This window comes from Varroa destructor, unplaced genomic scaffold (genome assembly GCF_002443255.2).
Source record: "Varroa destructor unplaced genomic scaffold, Vdes_3.0 BEIS01000007.1, whole genome shotgun sequence".
Lineage (NCBI taxonomy): Eukaryota > Metazoa > Arthropoda > Arachnida > Mesostigmata > Varroidae > Varroa > Varroa destructor.
Window position 1 is genome coordinate 26,276,214 of NW_019211460.1, and position 25,598 is coordinate 26,301,811.

The following is a 25,598-nucleotide window of genomic DNA, read 5'->3' on the forward strand; positions in this document are numbered from 1 at the left end:
TTGTTGTTATTTATGTAAGGACTTCGGATGCCTAATAAATTCATTTTTGTTATTTTAATAAGATTACTCAGTTAATTGCGCACGAGATAATGTTTGTTTCTGAAAAACTAAAATATACACACTTGTGTTAAACAATAAATACGTATCGATATCTAATCAAAAGATATATCTAAGTTCTAACCTTTCATAAGTCCTATTCCTAAAAAAAGATTCTTTACGAACATTTTATGTTATGCATGCTTCCTTACACACCTTCAATCTGATTTACTTTTCAATAGAGTAATTTATTTATATTTAAGTAATACTTTTCAAGGATTAACTTAGCAATTTTCTGCAGAAAAAAATATTTATTTTTAGTTGATATGCGATAACGTTGCGGTGTTGTTTGTGCTATTACTCTCTCATTTATCTCCTATAATTAGATGGAGCGCTGCAGGAAGCTTCGAATATAAATGTTAACTTAAGTCAGTTACGTTTAGATTACAGTTCCGTAAACTGTTGTAAACTATGGAAAACAGATAACAAATCAAGAATGCTTTGGCTACTTTTTTTAATTGTGCTACCAAAGTATTATGAAAAAATATTTTAAAAGTACTCATGCTATACAATTGTGATATCTTGTTTTTCAAAGTTTACCGCCGCCCCGCGTTGGCACACAGCAATATGCTAACAACCGCTGCATTTCTAGCTATACCTATCGCATATACATTTCGAGGACCTTGCGTTAGTCAACCAGTTTCAATGCATAGGACAAAACCTGTAAATACTTCTAGCTAGCATTCGTTTTCTCTCGAAAATAGCTTCGAAACTACTCAGAGAATCTGCCGTGTCTTTGGACATTGGAACATTGGGATCACTGGTGAGAGCAGAAGTTTCAGTGTTCATGTAATTAGCACCGTCAGTGAAAATATAATAGCGCCAATAATGCAAAATAACTTAGCTTAAAAAGTTTTCATCATAAAGGTGAATTGCTGACACTATGGCCTAGTTTAATCTTACCTCTAACTTATCAGTTTTATTTCCTGGATACAGACCGAATACCAATAAGGAACTACTCGCTCCGTGAGTGAACTTTCTATATAGGATTGCGTCGTCTGCTTCGGCTGCCTTCGCAAACGCAAGGCACAAACAGTCGAGAGTCTCTCGATGCTATCGCCAACGACGACAGCGTTGAGTCAGCAGCATCAGGGCTGCAAAGTAAATTTTCTTGCAAACCAACCAGACTAGTAGCTAAGGAGGCAATCGGCACTATTTATTGTGTTGTGCCTACCTAAACAATTCGGTAGTTATCGTTTGTGCTTCGTAACTAGTGTCCTGCAGGGTCTAATATATCCTGAATCTGTTTGTGGGTATTTTGTTGTTTAACGAAACGTGCGGCGCGAAGCGACGCGACGCTAACCGGCGAGAGGAGGCGTTTGCGCCGGAGGATTGATCGGTCGTTGGCAGACACGGACTCGTGGTCGGAGCAACGGTGCGCGAGCAGCAAGCACTCGTCGTTCGGTTCATATCAAACTGAATCTAATAAACCCCGTGTCCACGAGTGGCGACGGCGGCAACGGTCGAGCTAAACCAGCTATTTCAATTCGACTCGGCGTGTTTACCTGCCAACAAGATTGTCTACAGCAACTGATCTGTGTTATACAGCCAATAAGAGCAGCGATAGCAACAGCTCGTAGCCTATTGCTAGCTATCTGCTTGTTCGGCGGCGACTGCCTCCGGCGGCTGTTGATGGTGCTTTTGTTCGTGTGTTAATCGAGACTGCGATAACTTTTACTAGTAGTTCGACTACGGGCCTTAAACGTGAAGGTTAACGAAACAAGCTACAAGGGTGGCTGCAACGGTTACAGTTCGTTAGTTATATGCTACTGCTACTATACTAAGCTGAAGCTAATACAGAAACAAATCTCGTTCTATTCAGGGAGGAAATATTGTCGCGGCGGAATTGCTAGCGACCAACGGCGGGCGATCGATTGTCTATTACTTTGCATCTGACAGTCCACGACAGTATGTCTGGATATCGGGGCAATCCCGGCGGTTCGTGGGTTCGTGGAGGTGGACAAGAGTACCCACCGTATGCCGCTGGGGGAGGTGGAGGCGGCGGTGGTGGCGGATACCCGGCACATCAGGGCCATCAGCAGGGGTACGGCGCACAGGGCCAGTACGGTGGCCATCATGACCAGGGCAACTATGGGATGGGTGGGAACTATGGGGGTCATCAGCAAGCCGGTGGAACTCCGCAGAGTAATCATCGCTGTTTCACCGGCAAGATCAGTAAACTGATGGATCATTTCGGGTTCGTCGATGGTGATGTCTTCTTTCAGCTGAACTGTGTTAAGGGCAAGTTTCCGCGCGAGGGCGACACCGTCTATTGTGAGGCTTCGTTCAATCCTAAGATGCCGTTCAAGTGGACGGCCACCAGTGTCCAGCTACAGCCTAGCGACGATCATCGCAACGGAGGCGATAAGAGGTCGCCACCGCGCGGCGGTGGCCGAAGAGTGTCTCCGCGACGAATGTCGCCTCGTCGAGGGTCACCGCCAAGGCGGTATTCTCCGCCGCGGAGGCGGCCCGGTAGATCGCGTTCGCCTATGCGACGATTTTCACCAAAACGTGGCGGCGGGGCCAGGGATCGTAGTAGTCCAGCTAACAAACGTCGAATTTCCAAAGCATTGTTGCATAATGTCGACCTAGAGTCAACGTCGGCCAGTGCGACGGAACTCAAACGTCGCTATCCGAACTTGTACATCCCATCCGATTTCTTCCATGCAAACATCTTATGGAGCTCGGCATTTCCACCACTCAATCCGCTCGATTTGAGCCTTGCTCATTGTGCATACGCTGTGTGCCCTCGTGAGAAACGTCTGCCTGGAGCTCGCGCGCCAGCCAGGGAACCCTTCGACACATCGTACAAGTACGTCGCTAAGGTGGTCCTGCTGGCGACCTCGGCACTGAACGACATCTATGAACAGTGCTGCGGTCCATCGGATAGAGCGGCTGCTGACAAACAGCTTAAGCATCCTCTTGAGCTTGTGCAGCTTCTCGTAGGTGTAAAGGCAGGCAAGTTTGAGGCTATTGGCGGCCCGTGGAGTCCGTCGCAGGATGGCGACGATCCGGAGCATCCGCAGACACTCATTAATACCGCTATTCGCTCAACACAATTCTTGACAGGCATCGATCTACGTGGCTGCACTAGTTGGCCGAGGATCACTGAGGTGCGTTACCGGCGTGAGGTGAATGGCGAGGTCTCCATGGAGAAGGTGGTGATGTTTTTTCCTGATGTCTGGCGTTGTGTCCCCACCCATCGCGAGTGGAGCAAGCTGTCCGAGGAACTGCGCAAGGAAACTCCTATGGAGGAGGAGCCGGCCTCCACTGGTGACGATCAAATAGCGGCTTCGGGCGATAGCAAAAAGGAGGACGATTCGGCAGAGCCAGCAGCGGTGCACAATGAGGAGTCTCAGGAATCGAGCGGGGAAATTTTTCTGCCTGACGGAACCGATCCCCGTCAGATGAAGGTTGCTGATTTGCGGGTCGAGCTCGAGAAGCGAGGTCTCGACACTAAGGGTGTAAAACAAGCGCTCGCTGAACGTCTGGTCGAATTTTTACAGCATGAAAAACAGAAGGACCAGTCCGCCGGGGATTCTGGGGAAAACAAAGAAGAGGTGGTTGACTCCAAGGGAGCTCCCGAAGGTATGGAGGTAGATAGCCAGGAGAATACTCAGGATAAGCCAGATGGAAAGGAGGGGTCTACTACTGGCGGAAAGGAGGAGGAGAAGGATAAGTCAAAGGACAGTAATAATAAATCGACCAAAGACGATGAGAAAAAAGAACAAACTCTGCCTATCTACGAGCTACCAACAAATCCTGCTATTGTAGTTGTGCCTAACCGCAAGGCTAAGGGAGGCAAGTTTGACTGCCGTCTCGTCAATCTTTCGCGACTTCTTGAGTACAGCGAATCTGATAACAAAGAAATTTTATTTGAGTTGAACTTGTTCTGTGAATTGTTGAAGTCTATGTTTTATCGTGATCATGCGTTTAACTTGTATAAGGGTTTGCTCGAAGCTCCTGATCTAAATAAAGAACAGGAGAACCGGCTAGCAGCAAAGAAGAAGCGCGAGGAGCTGAAAAAAGAAGATAAAAAAGACGAAGACAAAAAAGCTGCCGCTCCGGAGGCGGACGAGATTGAGATCGAGATTAAGGACGAAGTTGACGAAGATTATGAGAAGATCTATGACGAGAAAACTGTACGTAACCCAGCTCTGCTGCTTTCGTGCATCTTCTTCGATTTGAACCGTGTCGGACATTTCAGCTCGAAAGAGATTGAAGATATCGCGCTGTCGTTGAACCTTCATCTATCTCGCGCCCAGGTCCGGAGCGTACTTAAGAAGGTGATTACAAAGGAGGGCAACGTGGAGTATAAGAAACTCACACACCGTCACATGGATCCAGAAGAACCACCCGAGGGCTTTGAGCATCCTACATTACTTAGCGCCACCCAACTCCGGCAGGTCGTTAAGGGAAATAATTTAGGAAGCGTTGACGATACGTCATCTTCTGTTTCGGCAGCTTCTTTCAGTGCTGTGTTCGTGAACGTCGAGAAACTGCGCGACCAAGTGGAGAAAAGTGAACGCGCTAAGGTCGAAGTGGATGCTGCTCTACTGAAGTCTCAGGATGAGCTAGAAAAGACCATTCACCAACTCGACCGCGTTAAAAAGGACCGCGATCGTCTCGAGGCGGACTTAGGCAAAGCTAACAAGGTCATCGACAACCTGAACGAGGAACTCCGGCAGTCGCGTCGTTTCTCGAGTGACATCCGTTACACTGCGCACAATACAAAAAATACACTCAAGAAGGCGCTTGAAAATCTTGAACGGTGTCTTGAGCGCGATAAGAAAAGGAGCAATGCTGATAAAGCAGGCGCAGCAGATAACTGTGGAGGTGGAAGCGAAACGAAGACAGAGGACACTGCCACGCCTAAGGAAGGCGACGAGGCTAGTTCTGGCGTTACAGCCAACCAAAAATCCGAGGAATCACAGATTAAAAAGGAGGAAAGCAGTGAACCCGGCACACCGGCAGGCGACGGCTCGAAACCCGCGGAGGTGAAGGATGAAGGCGCGGCAGAGCAAAAAGGTCAATTCACAGCCGGTGCCCAAGACGTCAAGGATGAGGCGATCGTAAAGGAGGAAACGGCTGGGGAGGTCGAGAAAACTGCCGCTCCATCGGATGGTGGTCCTGCCCCGAAAAGGGCCAAGGTTTCCGCAGGCAAAAGCCCAATCCGACCGAATGGCAAAGCCGGCACTAAGAAGAAATAAGCTGCATCGGACTAGTGAATAAGTGGCGTTTAGTGAACTGCTGCAGTAAACGGCAGCCGTTGTACCGTGGAGTCTGTCCGCGAGGAGAAACTAGCGGACGACTAGAAACCAGTCGGAGATAGCGGATGCGGCGGTAGCCACTGCACCATCAGCAGCACTACAGATTTGACCATTTATTGTGCAGATAGAATTGAAGCATATATATATATATATGTGCATATATATATGTATATAAATACATATATATATATGTGTATATATATATATTATGAACTATATAAGCCAGGACTAGTATTGTCTCTACGGAAAAGAAGTCGAATGATTCCTGCACGAATGTATATAAGAATGTGTTGAAAACGCTGATACGTAGATGAGGGAAGATCGGGACTTAAAGAAGACTGTGCTCTACGTAATTTCTATTATTAGTCAACTGCTCCTATTACTACGAATTCGCTGTTACGGTAGCCTTCTGTACAGCTCGATTTCGATGGTGAAGGTGCAAATTATCATTTATTAGGATGTAGTAACATTAATATAGTGTCAGTGAAAGTTTAAACGAGAAGATTAAAAATCATAGTGAAAGTTTAAACGAGAAGATCGAAGAAAAATCGTGGGGACAGTAGTGTGGAGGTTTTCGAATGACGGTTGCAGCGAAAGAAATTAGGGGAAAACCGTTTGCGATAACTAAAAGTTTAGATCATCGGCGGATTAAGCAAGCACTGTTAGTATTTCTAGTAATCAACGAGCTATCGGAACGATGACCGCAACAACTTGGAGGTTATCAATTATTACTATTATATTGTCGTAATAATTTTGAATTAAGATAATTAGATTTATTTTCCTACCCCGTCCCGCTATTTTGACTATTATTACTATTATTAGTATTATTGAGCAATATGGCAAGTAAAGATGTATTCAGTCAGAGCCTGCTTTTTTTGGCAACAAAAAGCAGGCCAGCAAACGAACAATAACTTAGCGCTGCAAAGTTACAACGTACGCATCCACGTTTAAGCACACATGGCAATTAATGGGTAGCTTTCACATGTTCGCATGGAGGATACTGCAGTGGCAAACCCAAATCGTGGTTTGTAGTAGAGCAGGCGGTGGCAGTTGCCGTGTGTACAATACTATCAACAATAATGATAAAAACACAATAAACAGTAAAACTCTCTCAGGCGTACGCACACCTGAGAAAAGATTATATCGTTGTTCACTACACGCGAGGATTAAAAATCAAGAAGGTTAAGCAATTAAAGAAAACGCGCGCGTTATTTAAACACGAGATGATCACAGCGGTCACCGTTGATTTCACCACGAAAAAATGGTAAGTTTCACAGTAAAAAATAAACATACCTCAACAAAAACAATCGGGTGTAATTATTACCGCGTTTCATAGATAAATTTATGTCGTTAGAGATCATTCGAGCGGAACGACATTACTTGTTAAAAACGTAGACCCAAAGTATTGTGCGCACAGGCATGTGCATGCGTAAGTCTTTATCCAGCTGATAGTTGTGAATAATCTGTATTTTTGCCGATATACACAGCAGTAAAGCTTACGATCTCGATCAAAGAAAAAATTGTAGTTCTGTTGTTGAATGTGATATCGGTCGATCTATAGTGTTAACTAATAATATCTCATACGATACAGAGAGGAACTAGGATAAATACAATTTAATTTTATTAGAGTAATAATTTCAAAATGCATCAGTTATATAAATTCAGAGTAATAATCTCTCTGAGTAATAAATTTCCACTCCAAGCGACTCACATTTCAGAAAAAAGTGAGAACTCGAAGCGATCACAATTGTATAATGATATCGAATGTTCTAGCGACAAAGGGGCATGGAGTTACGCTTTTATTTTGCCAACGCATTGTACGCTCATATATAGCTCGATATCAGAGATGCGTCGATGACAAAACCGGTGATGGAGAAAACTGCACGAGTTTGGTGTTTAAAATGAGGCGAAAACATTATACCGGACAAGTTAGTGTCAGGTTTGTCACACATCTCGAACAGTACATTACAGAACTGAGATATAATTATTGATCGGTGGTTTATAGCGCCCCTGTTTAGAAGTGACGCGGTAGTTTTGGGAATCGTCGACAACAACGTGAAGACCAAAGAGACCAGTTAAATCCATACTACTTTTAGACATTGCCGGAGAATTTTCGGTAAAAAACGGTGAGCGTTCCAGTATAGTCAAACTTAACAACTATACCCTATAAAGCCAATACTTTAACACAATAAACGGTAAGCAATGTCTTTGTCAAAAGAAATATATAATTTTATCAGGAACATTTAATTAGTTTTATGTTGGAAAGGAATTTAACAGCACCAAAGAAATGCTGTGTTAATCCTATAAAAGTAACTTTATTACTTATATATATATATATATATATAGTATATAATCAAAAATTCGTTCTAGAAGAATAGTAAAAGGCACCCTTAGAAGTATACAATTTAAAATAAGCATCTTGATTTGTTTAAAAATTAGATGTCTTTTTAAATTCTCAATAAAAGGCATAAAAGGTGCTTGCTTCATATTTCGTACTTTTTCTGCTTGTGGCAGTACGGAACGTCGAACTTGAAACATTTAAATGAAACAAAGGGACAAGCAGGCAGTGCGTTTTTAGCAAGAAATGACATATGCGCCATCATTATAAGACCACTTCAGTGCAGAAGGAAGCAAATAAATTTTGAGAAACTTCTTAAAGGTGCTGCAAAACTTTCGGTAAGAACGCGAGACTATATTGTAAGAAATTTTAAATTACGTGAGGTGTTATGTATTAGATATGAAGATTGGGCATTTTTGCGAACCGCGGGTTTTAAAAAAAAAACGACTGCCATTAGTACTTTTAGTTGCCTAGGGTAGAATATAAAGGACTGTAATGAGGATTTTTCAAAAGCCTGGCGTATTCACCTGAAAAATTTTAAGAATTCTTGTAAATGCGGCATAAACGCGATTGCAGTGACGCTAAAAACTCTCAGTAGAGAAGGCCTCTACTCAAAGGATTTTCCGTACTTTTGCATATAGAAAGTAATACCACGTGTCAGATAAATCTAAATTAAAAGTACAACACCCCAATAAGATGGTTCCTCACTACTCCGGTTTTATGTTTTTCCACTCCCATTTTCTCCCAGAATCTACACCCACCATCCCCGCATATTCGGCGGTATCCGTTTAAAAATAAGTCAGTTCCATGAACAAAACAGCAATATACAGAAATGGTAATATAATTAGCAAAACTGCGTCGCCTTGCGAGTCAAATTGGCGTTATCAAACCTAATTGAATGCGACCTTCCACTGGGAAGAATCCACTGAAAGGTAGTGATAACGTACTTCAGCATTTAAAACGCTGTTTGGTGGGAGTGAGCAGTAAGCGACAGATCGCTATTTATGAGTATCTAGTCTTTTGGATCAAATATCGTCTGCAACAAAGTTACGCACTCAATTCTGCACTATAGCCGTGCAAGAGTTTTGACTATGTTCTTTCAGCGCGATTTGCACACGTTCATGAAGCGTCTCCAGATGAATAACCCTTTAATTTCCGATGAATAATCGTAACTGCTACAAGACCTTTATCATAGACAATAATTACACTAAGTTTCGTTCTGTTTGTATAACTAATTGTTGCTTTATAGTCATCCAACTCGCATTTACTCTCATATGTTAAGTTCTGCCTTGATGCACAATGATTGATGCAGTTTCCATCCAGCTATCTAATCATGTAACCAAGCTTCTTGCCTGCAATTAGTAAAAATCGGCGTATTGATGGATTTTTATTTAACTTGCAAGTTTAACTAGAGAATCCGCTAGGCAATGGTAATTATTTAGTATATCGTGACGTTTCGCTAAAGTTTCTTCTTGAAATCGTTAATCAGCCTTTTAGCTTCCATTCTACGACGCTCAAATCCATTGGCTAAGCTTCATGAGCTCCCGAGGATTGTAGCCACTAAGAAATTTGAACTCTTCTCGACCCGATGGCGTTTTCGCTTTGGGATGCTGAATAAAGTGGACAGCTGCGTAATAATCTAGAACGGACTCCATCTCAACAGCGTTATAGTTCTCCGTTCGTATTGGAATAAATGGCTCAAAGAACTCGAAGCCCTGAAACAAAGGTCAAACAAAAGATTAAATTTATTTATGGATATGTGTTAAAAGGACATTGTTGTTTACGAAAATACGTAAAGTTAGCACTACTTACAGTGCAGCTTAAATTATGGTCGATAAATTACTAAATAGTACAGATTTTGTAACTAACCATTAAAATTACGTTCCAAATTAGTTGAATAAAATAGAATATAAATTGTCTGTCATTCGATATGTTAAGGATACACGTTTATTGCTAATACGATAAAAGATCAAGGATAGCTGGTAAACTGCTGAACACTCAATAAAGTGCAGCATGCGTGTTGGAAGAAGGGGCGCCATCGCTGTGTTTTAAACGTCACCACGATTGTATCTTGGTCAAATTGTGGCAGAAGAACATCGAAGATTTTGATTCTCTCGCCAAACCGTTATTTGAAATTACCGATTACTATGTTTATTAATCTAGCTTAGAGTATATTTAAGTTGAGAATATCACACTATACCTCTTTGCCAAGTAGATACTGTGGCATGAAGCTTGGCACCTTTTCAAGTTCGAGGCCTCGATGTTTCAGCGACAATGCGTTTTCGTCAACAGTGACAACTATCGCTGCATTTTTCCAGTCGTTTCGAAGGACTTGCTTGAATGCTCGTAGCAAAGAAAAATCATCTACAGGAATGAATGACCTATTAGGTCGTTTTAGGTAGGAGATCTCAAACAGGTTGTTGACGCCATCGATCGCCACTAAGGTCTTCAATCTGCCAATAACACACAGAGAGAACCAAATTCATAGGATTCTAGATAATTATGATTTTATTATTCTATTCGTTCTTTTTGCACTCTACAGTTCATGTAAACGAAAGTGTGTATATTGTAACTTATTACTCAATGTGACCAGGCATGCGAACACAATAAAATAATTTAAACACTTGCTTTGAATTATGGCCATAATGGAAACACTTTGAGCACAAAAATTTCAATAACAATCTACAATGTACATATTACAGATTGAGTGCAGTTATTCAAGATTGGATAACGACGTAGTATATATATATATATATACATATATATGAGGCTTGTCTGATTTATATTCGTTGATTAGAACAAATAGATAAAGTAATAAAGCAAAATGTCTAATACTCACTTGCCAGAATCCGTATACGACTTAATCTCCTGTAAGAGGGCGTCAACACATAGGCACGCATGCTTTACACGCTTGACTCCGTGCCCGACAATATTTTCAAGGGACTCACCTTTCGTTGTCACCTCCTGCAGTTACCAAAGTGAATAGAAAAAGATTCAGTGAATTTGTCGATCGTCGAATTCATTGCAACTGCAGAGTGAGTGCGCGTTTTTTAGTACAAGAGAAACCGAACTACTAATTTGCATCGCAAAAGAAATATTTAAACTATATACGTTGGTCATATGCAGATAGTCAGTACTTAATGCTAGAGGATGAACTTGAAGCATATATAATAGAAGTACAGCTTACGTAGCGTGTTTGTTAAGAGTGAAAGCCGACCAACTCGGTAAAGGAGCATTAGCCTATAGGTTCATATAGTTCTTACGCTATCATTGTTACCTTGTCACTCCAGTTCCAATCTTTTGTGGTCTTAAGATCAAGTCGTGATAAAATGTCGGCGTTGAGCAAACGGAAATGCTGAAGCCAGACGGCTGCATCCAAGGGTGAGTCCATGAGCAATGGGTTTGTTTCATTTACTTGGACTTCCTTTGGTCGCCTAGTCCACTCAGGAACTAGGTGGAGGAAAATAAGACAATTTATACTTCAGCGTCGGCTTCGACTTCGCAGTTCTACGTCTTAGACAATGGCTTTTTGCATCAACGGTTACAGTCAATATGTACGAGCTTAAAATGAAATTTTTCATATTAATAAACAAATACTTTTTTTTAACCAAAATTGGCAAACTTAATCTTAAAACATCAAAATACGTTTGATAATAAATGGACAGCGAAATGCAGTATATTTCCAATATAAAGATATACTAGCGTATATATTACATATATATTATTTTATGGTCATTTGTACAGAGAGTAAACTTCATCCTTGGTGGAGGAGCGTCAGGTCAAATTATACACTGACCAACTCTTAATCGAACTTCTTGATGAGAAGGTGTTCTTGGTGATTGAGAGGAGGTGTGCATAGCTACAACTATTCTACTGGAAATTCGTTTATGAATACGTATTTGTCGAAAAAGGAATAAAGAAAACAGAAGACAAGCAACAATAAAACAACAAGAGAACGGGTCAAAGAATATCAGATGGCTACTTACGCCAGGGTTTTGCAATAATAAGGAAGTCATTCAAATAGGCATAGTGTAAAATGTGAGCCATTGTATAACTTTTGCCCGTGCCTAAACGTCCGTAAAGCATGATACGAAGAGCAGGTTGTGAATAATCGTAATCGCGAAGGTAATCACGGGCCTCAAGAAAGGGAGCTCGCACCATCATTGAAAACTCGCCAGCGAGTTTCTGAAATTGCCGAGCCTTTTTGTTTAACTGGTATACATTGAAAAGTCCAGCCTGAACACTTTTTGGTACTTGATAGAATTTGCCGATATGTTCCCGTGTGTGTTTTACCTGTGAAAATTCGATAAGATAAAAGAAGCAATTAAAATCACGTTTTATATAACGTTTATATATTTGCTAAGGCGCCCATTTCCGTTTATATCACGAGCATACCACTCAATGCAAATTCAATGCCACGCCAATCTATTTGTTCCTTTTTTTAAGGTTTTACTATATTTTGCGATAAAAGACATACTGATTTATTGGTACTATTTACTTGCTAACATTGCCTATACATTTTTACAACGCATCGCTTGGCGCTATCCCTTCCTTTAACTTGCCCCACAGTGCCTGCTTGTCCTGAGCTAATTTCACAAGGAACATTAACTCGGTGTAATAAGAACTGTGTGAAATTTTTCAAAACTTACGTCCGAGTACGAGGATTCGTTAAACTGCTATCAAATCTATGATAAGCTAGTAGTAGTAATAAACATGGTCAGATGATTTAAACTAGTTTCCGAAGAAATATTCCTTAGAATATTAATATTTCCTAAGAAGGTTTCTTATATTAACTCTGCAACAATTTTACAGAAAGAAAACGCTCGCAAGCTTTCATTACGACATCGATATCAACCAAAAATCTATGCATTTGTATGATAAGTGCGCAGATCTTTGCTTGATATATTGCTTGCGTAATGAATTTATTCACCTTAATACGTTTGTTCGGCAAAATGGAAGATACAGGTGAATGTATTGATAACAGAATCACAGTGGTACATATATATTTATGACTGAGATATCATAGAAAGCTACAAGATACTACAATATAAACGCGCTATAGATGACAAGAGGAGACTTTTAGTGCAGCACGACAACAAAAAAAAATATTAACGTTACATCTGTGGTGCTTTTTATGAACAAATGCACTTTCACAAAAAATCCAATTTGAAAACAACTTTACGAAGGGACTGAAACTGAAATTTTCGTTGAAGAAGAATTACAGCGAAAATATCACCTCAAAATCTATTGCCAATCAGACTCCAACGTTTACTTTTCAACGCATCGTGTTCACCCACCGGATCGCTAATCAAAGTCCTAAAAGGTGCTGGGAGCTGTTGTTTTTTACTTGTATCAGCATCACTTTCGGGCCGATCTCGCTGTGTTTGTGTAGCAGGTGCCGCTTGCGTAGATACGCTTCGAACGGGACCGCGTCCTGACAAGATGTTACCTTGGAAACCACCTACGCCACCAGAGTTTACTAAGCAGCATAGTCAAGAATCACGACATAATTGGGCACTTTTTTAACATATAACTAAATGCATACAAAGAAGCATTCAAATTTGTATCGACTGACAATATTCATAAAACACACACGTGCAGAAAAACACCTATCTAGCTAAAAAAAAATATCGTATAAATAGCTATAAATGCAAGATCGTAAACTTCATCGCCTATACTTTTGCATAGATTTGATAGCTTTCAATTATAACTTTGTTCCACAAAGTTTGATATATACATACTGATTCAATCTACTACCGTTAACTAATTTTGTGAATCAAAAATTCAATTATCTGAGTAGTATTTTTCCACGCAAACTTACGGATACGAGTGGATGCATACAGTAAACGAATATATTTTATACATTTGATGGAAAAACTACCTGATCTCTACGTAACTACATTATTAAAAATAAGCCAGGTCAAGGAAACCTGACTAGAAAGAACATATTTAAAGACGTTAATAATAAACAGTAGGGACAAACATAAGATTTTTTTGAAGACTCTAAAACTGCACAAAATTGAAGCCAATTTATGGAAAAGATATTTTTTGCATACATACGGCCTCATTTTATCTGATGTTGTCTATGAGGAGAAGATTAACGTATATGTCAGGAAAAGAAAAGTGTTTTTGCTGTTTATTAAATATACTAGAAGCAAAAGGCTAAAGGCAAAATATGCAAACTACTAAACTACATGATGCATAGGACAATGTATTTAATAAGTAGCCCTCTTGATAAGTGCCTTCATTTTTGCCTTAAATAGAACTCATTAAACCACCGAGAATTATCTAAAAACAAAGAGATTTTGGCTTGTTTTAGTCATAAATGGAAGATTTCATACATGTTGTACCATTCTCAAGATGGGATATCAGTGGCGCAAATAACAGAATGTTCTAAAATCGGCGTTTAAGAAAACGTCTCTTAGTATTAAAGCGTTTTAGCTTATTAGCAAATCTCAACAACATTGTCCTGGGGCATAGGAGGCAACGCTTAAAACAAAACAAAGACAATTTATGAAAAACCAGGCAGAAAACTTACATAAACGTGCACGGACTATGGGGGCCGCCATTTTTCTCAAAACCAAACACTCGGAAAGCAGGAGTGGGGCAAAAAGAACAAAAATGAAAAATTAAATCAGTTTTGAGCAATTACATAAGATTGAATTATCGTGCCTATACGATCGATTTAACTTTTTGTTTCACATATTGGTCGGAAATCAAATGTATATAACAATCGGGGGTTTATCACATAAAATTACGCTCGGGATATAGTGATCCGAAAATTAACTTCAACCTGTATGTATGATGCAGAGAGCTTCCCTAGTGAATAATCATGACTTTTGCGCGAAGTCCTTTTACTCTTTTACGAACAGCGCTTATTAGGCAGTCCCTACGAAATGGGTAAGTGTCTAGTAACTTTAAAGGAAATATGAAAGTTAGTCAGAAGCCCAACATTTCGAATTCGAACGCCGGGTGACTTTAGTGCTATCTACGAAATGCAACACGCGCGACACCGCGCTTCAGTCGCTCTGTTTTCGTGTTGCTGATTTCATACACTCCGCTGAGTTGATCTGGCGATGAATTCGGGTGGATTGCCAGTGGAACTATTGCCGATCAACGGACACCTGTTTTGTCGATGCTAAATAAGAGTGAGGTTGACAACTCGCACTATACGAACACACATTGTTTTTGTCAGACGAGGCTAGCTTCAAAGTTGACAAGGAAAGTTCTGTAAGTAAGAAGTCCGATTGTTGCCGTATTGACTAGCATGTTGCTGTCTGAAGATAGCAAGCAAAGAGCGGAAGGATTTATCAGAGTAATCTCAAAGAGTAAATCGAGTAGATTTCCTAGTGTGCCGGTAATCCTATGCGAGACTCTATTAATCTTCGATGGACGATCTCGACTGTACAGTCTAACGTAGCACTTATTTCGTTATTCAAGATATATCCAAATATTTATTATCAGCGTCCGTGTCATCGTGTCACAGGCAAAGAAACGTTGTAAGATCTAAAACGAAGATGTCGTTTTCTTCAAACCACCGTGGACAAAATGCGCCTTCTACGATAACAGAAAGCATCAATGATCCCGTAGAGGCTATGCTAGAACGAACAGGCTGCGCGAAGGAAAATTTCAACCTGCATATGTGTATGGCTGATAAGAAAGATTGGCGAAAATGCCAGGATCTTGTAAAACAGCTTAAGGAGTGTATGCAAAAAAATAGTAAATAGGACACTACAGCACTATCGCCACCGTCATAAACGAAGTTATCGTATAGATGCTCTAAAATTCTTCATATGCGCACATATATTAGCAATTTGCACATAAGTGAAGCAGCAAAAAAAATAGGACTAATAATATGTTTGCACACTTTTTCTGGCCTTATCTGCTTAACTGCCAGGGTAAATGATCACTTCTTCTTAAGTTTAAGAAATAGTTATCCAATAGAGTTCAGTTGATTTTTGAAAATTTCATTATAAAGTATTGATCTGGTGTATCAAATATTTAGAGATAAAGATCAAGATTAAATGATTTTATGATATGTGGGCGGTAAATAAACTTCGTAATTCTTAATCAACCTGCTTCTCCTTCTATTTCTTTTAGTTAGGTTCCTAAGCTTTCTAACTTAATGCGCAGAAGAAACGACTATTGTAAAAATTTGTTTACTATTGTGAAATATGTCTGCTTGATTACGATATCTCAGAATTTCTTAATGAACATAGGGAATCGATAGTATAGACATAAGATGTTTAATCTCAATTTAGATAACTGGACTACATCTAGGAACGCGTAACACTATGTTTAAATGTATAGCTGTTGAATGAATAAAATTTATCGAACATGGACGTCATACAACCTTTGTACTTAGACAATTTGGCTTATTGTAAGCATCATCTGCTTTATTTAGAATATATTGCTTTAGGTTTAAACAACAATATTTCCATAAGATTATTACTCTTTATGGATTCATTATTTTCTTGTATTGTTGTAAAAATAAAAAAACGTTTTTTAGCCCACAGGTTGAATCTGTACGGGAGGCCGGCCACTCGCACTGGCAAAATATTCGACATATCAAAGCAGCCAAAGACCTGAATAAAGCTAAAACAACAGATCGACATGTAAGATTCATTGAGTCAGCTATTCAGATGGGAGGGAGTTCCGATCCCCGTTTAAATAAACACCTTGCAAACGCCATTGAAGCTGCCAAGAGAACACAGGTTTGTATACGAGCATAATGACCACTCATTTTATAAGCCTGTCCGTATCGGGTATATCCGGGTGGTATATTCGAATATGATTAAACGACTCAGATAAAACTGATAAAGCTGTGCGGATATAATAAGCACTAGACATATCACTGAAATGATCTATGCTACGAGAGAATCTTTATTGTAACACGCCAGACTCCAGAAACATATATACATTTCTGGTTTTCAAGGTCGATACATATCCGCTTTCCGTAGTTATTCTTCGTCGATATATATTAACAAAAACCTTTCTTTGTAGGCCATCTTTTTGGGAGAACGTAGGTTTTTTTTTTCCATGTCTTATGCTATATTTTTCTTCCCAGAAAAAAAGTTGCTGAGAAATGAGCAGTTTATGGGCAAAGAAAAATAAATATTCAAGTGATAGATTGACCTCTATGTAAATTGACTCTAAGTAAATTATGAGCATGATATGAACAGATAATTCTTTGCGATCTCACCAGTCATATTTAGATAAAATTAAGTGCCGATTTTTACGCAAATCCTTTCTGTAGATGATATATTGAATCCCGGATAGTACCGCATGTAATATCCAGCGGGAGAACTTCTTTGCAAACACGCTTTTCCTCATATCGAAGCAACGTTAATTGTAATGTTATGCCGATTGTATGATACACCTACCTAATATGTGTTATATCAGGTCTAGATAGCGTTAAGTAGGTTTAGTTTCATTCTTCTAGCAAAAAATTATCGGAGACAGTTACATTTTTATACTTAAAATGGTTCAAGCTATTCAAAGTCCTAATTAAAGATTAGATATGAAACAGACTGATCATCCGTGTACTAATTATCATGATCCAAGTAATAATAGTAACTTAAATTTGTTTAAATTTTCGTGTATCAGATTGTTACCAACGCAGTTATCGAAGCTGTATTAAAACGAGCCAAGGACGGGTCCACTCGAAAAAACACAAGAACCTTAGCTTACGAGTTCGTCGGAGAGAATGGGGCGCTTGTCATTGCCAACTGTGAAGTGTCAAATGTCTCGAAATTCGTGCATACTTTAAGAACAGTACGTAAACAACACAAGAAAATACAAACGGGTAGCCGTAAGCTGTTGGATAAGTGGCCAGAACTCAAAATGGTTTTCTGGGATGGTTTTGAGAAATAATCACGAAAAGCGCATTCGAAATCGTTGGTGTTTGGTAGTATATAGTATAACTCGTATGGCGAATCTAAACCAAAGTAACTTTTTTGTGTTTTGTGCAAATCATAAGCCACCAATTCATCAACAAGACATGTATGGCGTGCTGCGGGTCCAACCAGTACCTACTAATTTAGATTAACATCCGAGAAGCTCCTTCGTTTGAATTGATTTAGCCACTGTCAATGCCACTCTTCGTCACAATAGTTAACAATCATGACGTAGGTCTGGTCTGTTAATTCCTCGTACGAAAGCTGAATTTCGAATGCCTCTATCAATGATTATTAAATGTTACAGAGACAGACCGTCAATTTAAGGAGCATGGTTCATCGTCTGAATCATTCGGAAATTGAGCAAGATAACATCCAATGAATTGTTTGAATTACGTATATACTCAAGAACTTTTCTTTATATTATTTGACGCGTCTTGTAAGCACGCCTTTAATTTCCATACATTTTGCAGTGCTTTCTATTGAAACAAGATCTGTTAACAGACTGAGTGCTTTTTATTTCAGATTTGCAGGAGACACGCCTGGGGGATGGCAAAAGGTGGTGTGAAGGAGAGATTTGTAGAGAAAGGATTTGTTCGCGTTTCGGGTAAGCAGGACGGAGGAAAATTCGATCCAGATGAGGCACTCATGGCCGCTATCGAAGGTAACGGAATAGACTCCTCGCCAATTCCACGCAGCATTTGCGACTGCGAAGTAGTGATAATCTAATAATATCTCAAAATCGAGGATTACTCGCTAATTTACTTGACTTCTTTATCTGTCAACGTTTGTCGACAAGTCATATAGTTATTAGATTCTTATTTCCCTAGATCTTTCTTTAGGTAATTCTTCCCTAAAAACGGTTGTTTATATAGCCTTCATAATTTCAGCTACGTCGAGACCAAAATAGTGTTATAAAGCTTATATAAATACACTTGTTGAAGGCGTGCTGCGTTTCTTTTTCGCTTGGAGTCATTGTGACGTAAGAAACACGGGGCAACATAAGTCCAGGCATACAAGTTGAGTCCAAGTATAGCCCCATCATGCTGTAGCTTTAAGACTGCTTTAAATTTAAGTAGTATCCTTACCTTGCGATGAGTCTAGAGACGACAAGGAACCTTATCTAATATGGTAAGGCGGGCCCATTAAGTTGTAACTTTGCATGTATAGGTATGACTTGATCTCTCAATTATGCTGCAGATATTGCAGACTCAGTTATACATGTTCTGGTCTTGTTTCCGTGCTAGCTTAAGCGAAGTTTGGCCGCTTATCTATAACCTATTGTCCGTTAAGACCGGGCAGTCCATAAGAAGTTAGATAAACTGATTTTAGACTTTGAAGGTAAAAAAAATCAAAACTCTTTTGATGCGAAGTGAAGTCTGTTGCCGCAACCGTGATTCTTCGGTAGTATTGAGGCATCTGCACATTATAGAAAACCTTTTTAATTAGTAACATCGATTCTTTTTTGGATCGATTTTGACTAAATGGCAAACATTATAGATCCTTGTTTCAATTACCGGATGCATTATGATCAGTGAACTAAGTGCTATTTATTAAGCATGTTTTTCATATGCAGCTGGTGCAGAGGAGATGTTCGAAATGGGCGAAAACGACTCATTGGTGTACGAGTTCCTTTGTACTCCGACTGGGTACCTAAGTCTTATGGGCGTCTTACAAAAAGGCGGATACCAATTGCATGATTTCGGAACGAAATGGATTCCCATGATACCGATTACACTCGATGAGGCTCAGATTAACAAGGTAGGCGCCTTCTGCGACGACCTCGAAGAAAATACCGAAGTTATTAGTACCCATACAAACATTGCGTAAGTCTTTACGAAGCGTCTTTGGTGAGCGACAACGTACAGAATGGTGCCTCTGGGTACTTACGAAAAGGTCACTCAACATGTTAAAGAGAAGTTCTACGCCCGTAATTATTTAGTGTGTTGGAAGATCATTCTATACTGAGCACGAACAGGGCAGCAGCAGCAAACACGTTGAAGGGTCCTTTTAAATCAGGCGTGCTGCGGACATTGCTAACATAATGTCGTGTTATGGCAATGCGATACTATCGGATATGAAAAATACAGTTAGAGACGATGACTAATGTAAGCACCAGTGGTTTAAACGAGTGAAGGCGTGCCATAAGTGCGCTAACCAAGATATGAATAAATTTTTATTGTACTCTCTTTTTAGTTGGGCGTACTCATTGGTTTGATCAATTAGCCGTATATATATGAGAAAACCTTCATCTAAATTATGTTTCACTTATTGAACGACATTAATATATTTATATTATTGAGACATTTATTGTATTGTTATTTTTAATTTTTATTATTATATCGTAAATTTAATCCGTTTTTCAACCGAACTTTTCCGGGAAAGGTCTGCATGTATCACACGTACTTTTAGCGTATCCCATGCTTGGACTTCATCATTACAGGTACAACAGTTTTTCTTGAAATAAGTTCGACGAGAGGTACTTCAATGCGATTGATGAGCAAGTGACGGTTTTCTGGATCTTATTGAACCGAGCAGAAAGATTTTCCCTTAAGTTTAATTTTACTTATTACCCAACGCGTCTCTTTCATTGCAGTCTTAGGCAAGCGACAGTACAAATCGTCGACCTAAACAAAGCGGTTTTACGATAAAAGCAAGTGTCCATGCAGAGTAACCAAAGAGAGAGAAAAAAAGACACTCTATCATTGCGTTACCTTAAAACAAAATTTCTTAGAACATATGTTCTATACGCTGCCAAGGCTGGCTACGGTCTGAGTTATGCAGCATAGACTGAAGCTCTCACTATTCCTCCCATCTTCGACTCACGTTGATATGCTCGAGAACCTCGGCCAGGTAGACAGATCGAAGCGGCTTCGATCTAATTTTTTCGTATTTTTCAGTCGTTTTAACGCCCTTTTCGATGTATTCCCTGCGAAGATAAGTGTCATAGGGCGATATGCTCGTTAAACGACCTAGACAATAGTAATTCATCAGTTAATTAATTTCTTTAGCCGAACTACGGAGCTGTCTTTGCTATAATGGCTTCTGTCAATGAATGCGCAAAGCCTAAAAAACGGCTTTTTTCCGTGCTAGTTATTAATCAAACGAGGGCAGCTATCTACTATGTTCTTGATAGCAGTCTTAATTAACGGCTCCAGTTTCTTTTTCAATGAGTGAACCCGTACTCTGTTAATTTGGCAAATAAACCAGCCCGTGCGATCGGCTAGCTTATCATTTTTTTGGCCCCCAACTTATAGATGCAAAAGTTACCCGATCGTATTATCATCGTACCGTGAATTTCAAGCAATTTTTTATCGCGAAGAAATTCCAAGACACAACTACTGATGAATTTTCTGTATCATACAATAGTTTACGTACGTCGGCAGGTGCTTTTCCTCAGCTGTGGTGAGATAGGGCTTTGAAATGTAGACGATATTTTCCTCTTCAATGGCCAGTTCTTTCCACATGCGCAGCTTATGACCCTTCTTCAAGTCAGGAACGATTCGGACCTTCCTGCAAAATGAAGAACAGTACCAAACTAGTAAAAAAAAAAACAGTAAAACTGTGTTCCATTGTTCTTTTTATCCAGTATCATTGTCGCCAGACTGATGTCCTATGCAGTAGCTCCTTTGTTAGTAGTATTCAGTATATAGAATCCCGAACTATATCTTAGATCTCTCATAGATTCTGTACCTAATTCGACGTCTTTTATAGCCACTTTTAAACACAAGAAAACCTACAGATGCCGCGAATTCGAATAGGTCCTATTTATCTATAAAAAAAAAAAAAAAAGGTAGAAACTGATATCACTGTTTTTTTTTGTCAGCACATGATCTCAATAGAGATTTGTGATTACATTTTCGAATGTGTGCATGTAGCCATGTGCGTATATCGTAACTATTCGGATAAAGAAATTAAAAAACGATTTGTCCGTACAGCGGCCCCACAAGGCCGTATACTTTTTCGTTAACTCACCCGGCATATAGACTTCCAGGTATTCTCCTTTCGAACCTGAATTTCTGTCCTGTAATTCCCTTTTTTTTAAATACACCAAAAAGCACATGCGTTAAGCGCATTTTGCCTCACTTTATTTTGTTTTTCTACTGTCGCAATTCTTCTGTTGTTCGCAATTGTTCTTCTGTTTACTTGATGGTATGAAACGAAACGCCGCACGTCTCCTAATACACTGGAAACTCGATAAAATCGTTAGCGTATCCGTCAACCGCCTCTCATGAACACTAGTGGTATTTCGTAGCAGTCGACCAGCCCGCATCGCAAGCTAACCGGTTTCGAATCCACTTCCAATTGCAACACTAATCTGCACTAACCATTGCTTACGGCCGCAGACCAAGCAAGACAACAGTTACGTCTAGTAACAAAATATGAGTACCCGTGGATACCTTCAACTACATTCCTGCATTTAATCTATTCAAAGTTTCGCGCCACCAACAAAAGCTATGCAGATGATGAACATCTCTGCCTATTTACTACGCTTGGGAGCTGCCATTTGGCTGAGTTTGAATCCAAGCGTGAACACAGTTCCTTCTGTAGTCTGAGGTCAGCAGTCTGATAGAATGCCTAACGACGGTAGAAAACGTAAAACTCGAAACTTTTAGTTTGGCTGCCGGTTATCGCCTATATTCGCATGTACTATGCGAGTTTCGAAGGCACCCTGTATGTCTATGGCCTGATAAAAATCTGCGGCTGTCGTTTCCCTCGCCCAAGCTCTTCTCTCCTGCTTCCCTCCCCTCGCTGCTTTGTGAGCACTAGCGCAAGCGAATACAACGTAGCCCAGCAAGCAGCGGATGGCAGGGCCAGCTAGCTACGTTGAACGAGCGGGCCTATTTGTCCGACGCCTACGATCTGAGTACTGTGGCCACCGCCGTCACTGTCGTAGTCTTGTCCTCTAAAGAGGACAATTCCAGCAGCCACCACTACACTCCGCAACTATTCGTCATGTGAATATAATTGTGATAAGTGCGTAACAGTAAATCTACCAGTGGGACCGTGCTGTGGTCTTTTGCTGCTGTTTCCAAGCATAGGGAAAACGCTGCTCTTCGCGCACAGAGAAGCCGTCGTCTGGCTCGGACAGTTCTGTTGTCCATATATTGGAGACGTAGACCAGGTGGAAACTCGCTGCATTAGCATTATTTAGCTTCGTCGCCAGAGCTTTGGATTTTATTGTTGGTAGTAATAGAAGTTAATATAGAGAAGCGTTTACCAAAGAAGAGTAAACGCTACAAAGGTGCACGGTAGGGAGATTGGGTGGTAGGCGACCAGTGCAATAATAATCTGACCTGGGTGTCTGTTTTCTTTTGTCTGCGTATATATATGTAGATGTGCATTAAATAGCAACAATGAACACAGTCCGGTGCGCGGAGAGCATGTTTGAGTGATTCACCATGCTTTTTTTTTCTCTTCGTTGTGGATTACTACATTACAATCAGTGACGTAAAAACTAGAGTACACACTTCAAGGTTTATTCTCCGATCTGACGCGGGTCTTGCAACGACGACGGGCCGAAATCACACCGCTACTTCGACGGAAGACGACGACGACCACGGCAACAGTGGCTGGCAAACTACCAAGGAAATAGTTCTGTAGGAATTTCTGGAAAAGATGCGCGTTTTTGCTTATTAGTGAATATAGTATGTAAATCATAATGTGAATACCAACACACTGTTGTGAAATTCTGCTCCACGATCGTCACTACGAAGACAGGATTATTGCTATGAGCGATGTTCGTGCTCCGGATGGCGTCACTGTGACGGCAATGATTGTGGTGTGATCCATAACGCAAGGGGGGGGGGGGTAAATACGCCGAAGTAGCTTGTCGCAGACGTCCGTGTATTACGCCTTGCCACAGCTCACGTTGCCCCCGTTTTCCGTTGTCAGCCGGTCGTCACGACGAATACCCATTGACAAGCTATTGGTTACGGCTACTGAGACGGCGTCGTCTTTGTCGCCATCGGCAAGAACCGCGCCCTCCTATTTCTATTCATTCGATAAAACACCACCCCTCTCGTAACAATGTGGATGTATACGCCCCTGAAGATTTTAGGCCGAGATGATGGCTGGTTTACAGCTACCCTAGTCACCGGTTTGGCAGTCCTAGGAGGTGTAGTGTGTAGTGAGGCTGAGCCCTCTGGAGGGGGGCCCGACGAAGTCGTGTTCATTGGCTTCGGTGGTACCGTGATCGGGTGCGTGGTTCTCACTATCACGGCGTTTCTTTTAACCGTCGGCGGCTGCCTCTGCTGTTCCGAGGAAAGACTCAAGGTATGATAGTAATTATTGATGATTATTATGATAATAATTATTCACTTTTTATTTATATGTACTGCGTTGGGCAACACACGTAGGAGTCTCAGTTTGTCATGGAAATACGAACGTAAAATGTTTGCATATGTATTAATAAAGGTGGTGTCGTCGGTGGTTGTTCGTGGTAATCATGTGAACGCTGGCAGTTAACGCAGGGGAACGCTTTTTGTTACATAGAATAGGAGGGCCTAATTTCTATGATTATTATTGAGTAACTAATTTGAGACATGTCGAGAACGATGTAGAAGTTATCGAGCGCTTAGGGCAACCACAAGTATGAAAAGTCATTCTTAAATGCCTTTCCACTTAAGCTGTGTTTATTATTATTATTAGCATTATTGTAAGCAAGCGCTTCTGACTACCTCAAGCAAAAGGCAGACATTTTGATAGATCCTTTTTTCAAGAATGATGGATCGGGCAGCATGGGACCGCGATTTTAACACTAGTCGTTAGGAAATATGGTACAAATTTAGTGAAGCACAAGGCTCGTTTTCGATGTTTTGTTGATATAGTGATGCAATAACTTTTACAGCAAATGGCGCATCGGCGCAGGTCGAGGGAAAAATAGAGCAATTTTGTCTTAATGTTCCAGTTTAACTTGAAAGGACCCTCTATATCGAACTCAATGAGTCTAATAGCAATCAAAATATGGTTTAATTGATAAGCATCCCTTCTAGGACACGCATTAACGCGAATTGGACTGGTTTTTCAACGTACGCTACTTGCGACTACATATAGCTGTTAGAGAAGTGACTCAAGTAAAAACTGTCTAGGACATAGTGTATACCTGTCGACGGTTGTGGTATACGGTAATGATTTGGTCTTTGTCATATGAGGAAGCCTAAAATCTATTAAAATGAAGCGTATAAATAACGCTGTGTTGCTGCATATAAAGTTTGAGGCGCGGGTTCTAATATACATGTAGTAGTTAGTAATGAAAAGTGCGTCTAGAGGAACCTCTTTTCGTGTCATAATCAAAATTTTATTACCTGTGATCGTAGCAAATAGGACTAAACAGAACGAGATGATAAACTCAGTTGTTGCACCCTTTCTGAAGATTTTCCGCTCCCTCAGATGCCCGGATATTTGATTATTGTATACTAAGACCGGCTTTCTGTTTTAGTCTAAAAATGAGACACTGAAAAGCTAGCATTTTTACCCGGCCTGTAGTGTAAAGCTACGGATTTCGTTTAGGCATTATCACAACACGGCTTCAGCTAGCCCCAAGAATGATTTCGTTCGCAGATTATTAAAAACAAAGTAAACTTTTGCCAAAGTTTGTTTCTGATGAGATTCTCTTCCAGTGAAGTTAAGATAACTGAGTGGTTGCCTAAATGAAATAACAATCGGACCAAACCCAGCATAGAAGCATTTTTGACCCCTTGCAGCCCAGCTCGTCACATAGGAACTCGATGCAAAAAATAAACATCATTCAAATTGAATTACAAAATCTTTCGAAAAGGATATACATTACATCTATGTAAGACATTCACATGAGTAAGGCTTCAAATGTTGCACATTGTTCTCTTTCACTAGGCGCGTGCTTCATAGCACAGCCGACTGCACACCTCTGTCTCTAAAATCAGTCTTTTTTGCGTTTCATACACTCCCAAGTCTTAGCATTAAGATAAGTTTCCGCGCTTGTAACTTGTCCGAAACTGTAAAAATAAACTACTTTTG

At 40.4% G+C, this 25,598-nt stretch overlaps 5 protein-coding genes across 11 annotated transcripts in view; 3 read left to right on the plus strand and 2 right to left on the minus strand.

Moving 5' to 3' along the window:
• The first annotated feature begins 1,119 nt into the window (after positions 1–1,119).
• Positions 1,120–6,673, plus strand: LOC111254498 (cell division cycle and apoptosis regulator protein 1-like). The gene has a single exon (XM_022815399.2). The coding sequence runs from the start codon at positions 2,007–2,009 to the stop codon at positions 5,304–5,306; it is 3,300 nt and encodes a 1,099-aa protein (XP_022671134.1). The 5' UTR covers positions 1,120–2,006; the 3' UTR covers positions 5,307–6,673.
• A 2,243-nt stretch (positions 6,674–8,916) lies between these two features.
• Positions 8,917–14,401, minus strand: mRpS29 (mitochondrial ribosomal protein S29). 2 transcript variants are annotated; one of them, XM_022816430.2, is made up of 7 exons: positions 14,243–14,401; positions 13,002–13,183; positions 11,691–11,997; positions 10,982–11,154; positions 10,544–10,668; positions 9,905–10,157; positions 8,917–9,419 (listed from the first exon to the last, which is right to left on the minus strand). In XM_022816430.2, the coding sequence occupies exons 1-7, from the start codon at positions 14,271–14,273 to the stop codon at positions 9,219–9,221; spliced, it is 1,272 nt and encodes a 423-aa protein (XP_022672165.1). In that variant the 5' UTR covers positions 14,274–14,401; the 3' UTR covers positions 8,917–9,218. The 2 variants fall into 2 exon arrangements, with proteins under 2 accessions (XP_022672165.1, XP_086830890.1); XM_086974764.1 differs by having other exon boundaries at positions 13,002–13,165; positions 14,243–14,336.
• Positions 14,402–14,445: 44 nt separating this feature from the next.
• On the plus strand, positions 14,446–19,795 carry LOC111254953 (uncharacterized). Of its 3 annotated transcripts, none has more exons than XM_022816443.2 (5): positions 14,446–14,604; positions 16,214–16,418; positions 17,311–17,478; positions 18,126–18,264; positions 19,177–19,795. In XM_022816443.2, the coding sequence occupies exons 1-5, from the start codon at positions 14,537–14,539 to the stop codon at positions 19,428–19,430; spliced, it is 834 nt and encodes a 277-aa protein (XP_022672178.1). In that variant the 5' UTR covers positions 14,446–14,536; the 3' UTR covers positions 19,431–19,795. The 3 variants fall into 3 exon arrangements, with proteins under 3 accessions (XP_022672178.1, XP_086830893.1, XP_022672177.1); XM_022816442.2 differs by lacking the exon at positions 14,446–14,604 and adding an exon at positions 14,681–14,934; XM_086974767.1 differs by lacking the exons at positions 14,446–14,604; positions 17,311–17,478 and adding an exon at positions 14,667–14,934.
• Positions 19,796–19,885: 90 nt separating this feature from the next.
• Positions 19,886–21,818, minus strand: LOC111254954 (uncharacterized). 3 transcript variants are annotated; one of them, XR_015316988.1, is made up of 4 exons: positions 21,576–21,718; positions 20,979–21,138; positions 20,315–20,529; positions 19,886–20,121 (listed from the first exon to the last, which is right to left on the minus strand). XR_015316988.1 is itself a non-coding variant. In XM_022816445.2 (3 exons), exons 1-3 carry the CDS (start codon positions 21,674–21,676, stop codon positions 20,403–20,405), a joined length of 363 nt encoding a protein of 120 aa, XP_022672180.1. In that variant the 5' UTR covers positions 21,677–21,818; the 3' UTR covers positions 19,886–20,402. The 3 variants fall into 3 exon arrangements, 2 of the variants coding, with proteins under 2 accessions (XP_022672180.1, XP_086830896.1); XM_022816445.2 differs by having other exon boundaries at positions 19,886–20,529; positions 20,979–21,113; positions 21,576–21,818; XM_086974770.1 differs by having other exon boundaries at positions 19,886–20,529.
• Positions 21,819–22,383: 565 nt separating this feature from the next.
• The window catches only part of LOC111254949 (serine/threonine-protein kinase LMTK2-like), a 122,592-nt gene continuing 119,377 nt past the window's right edge, over positions 22,384–25,598 (plus strand). Inside the window, exons 1-2 of one of the 2 annotated variants that reach the window (XM_086974760.1) lie at positions 22,384–22,725; positions 22,938–23,876. In XM_086974760.1, coding sequence (XP_086830886.1) covers positions 23,631–23,876 — 246 coding nt within the window. In that variant the 5' untranslated portion in view covers positions 22,384–22,725; positions 22,938–23,630. The remainder of the gene's footprint in view (positions 22,726–22,937; positions 23,877–25,598) is intronic. The other variant, XM_086974761.1, reaches the window with a different exon arrangement.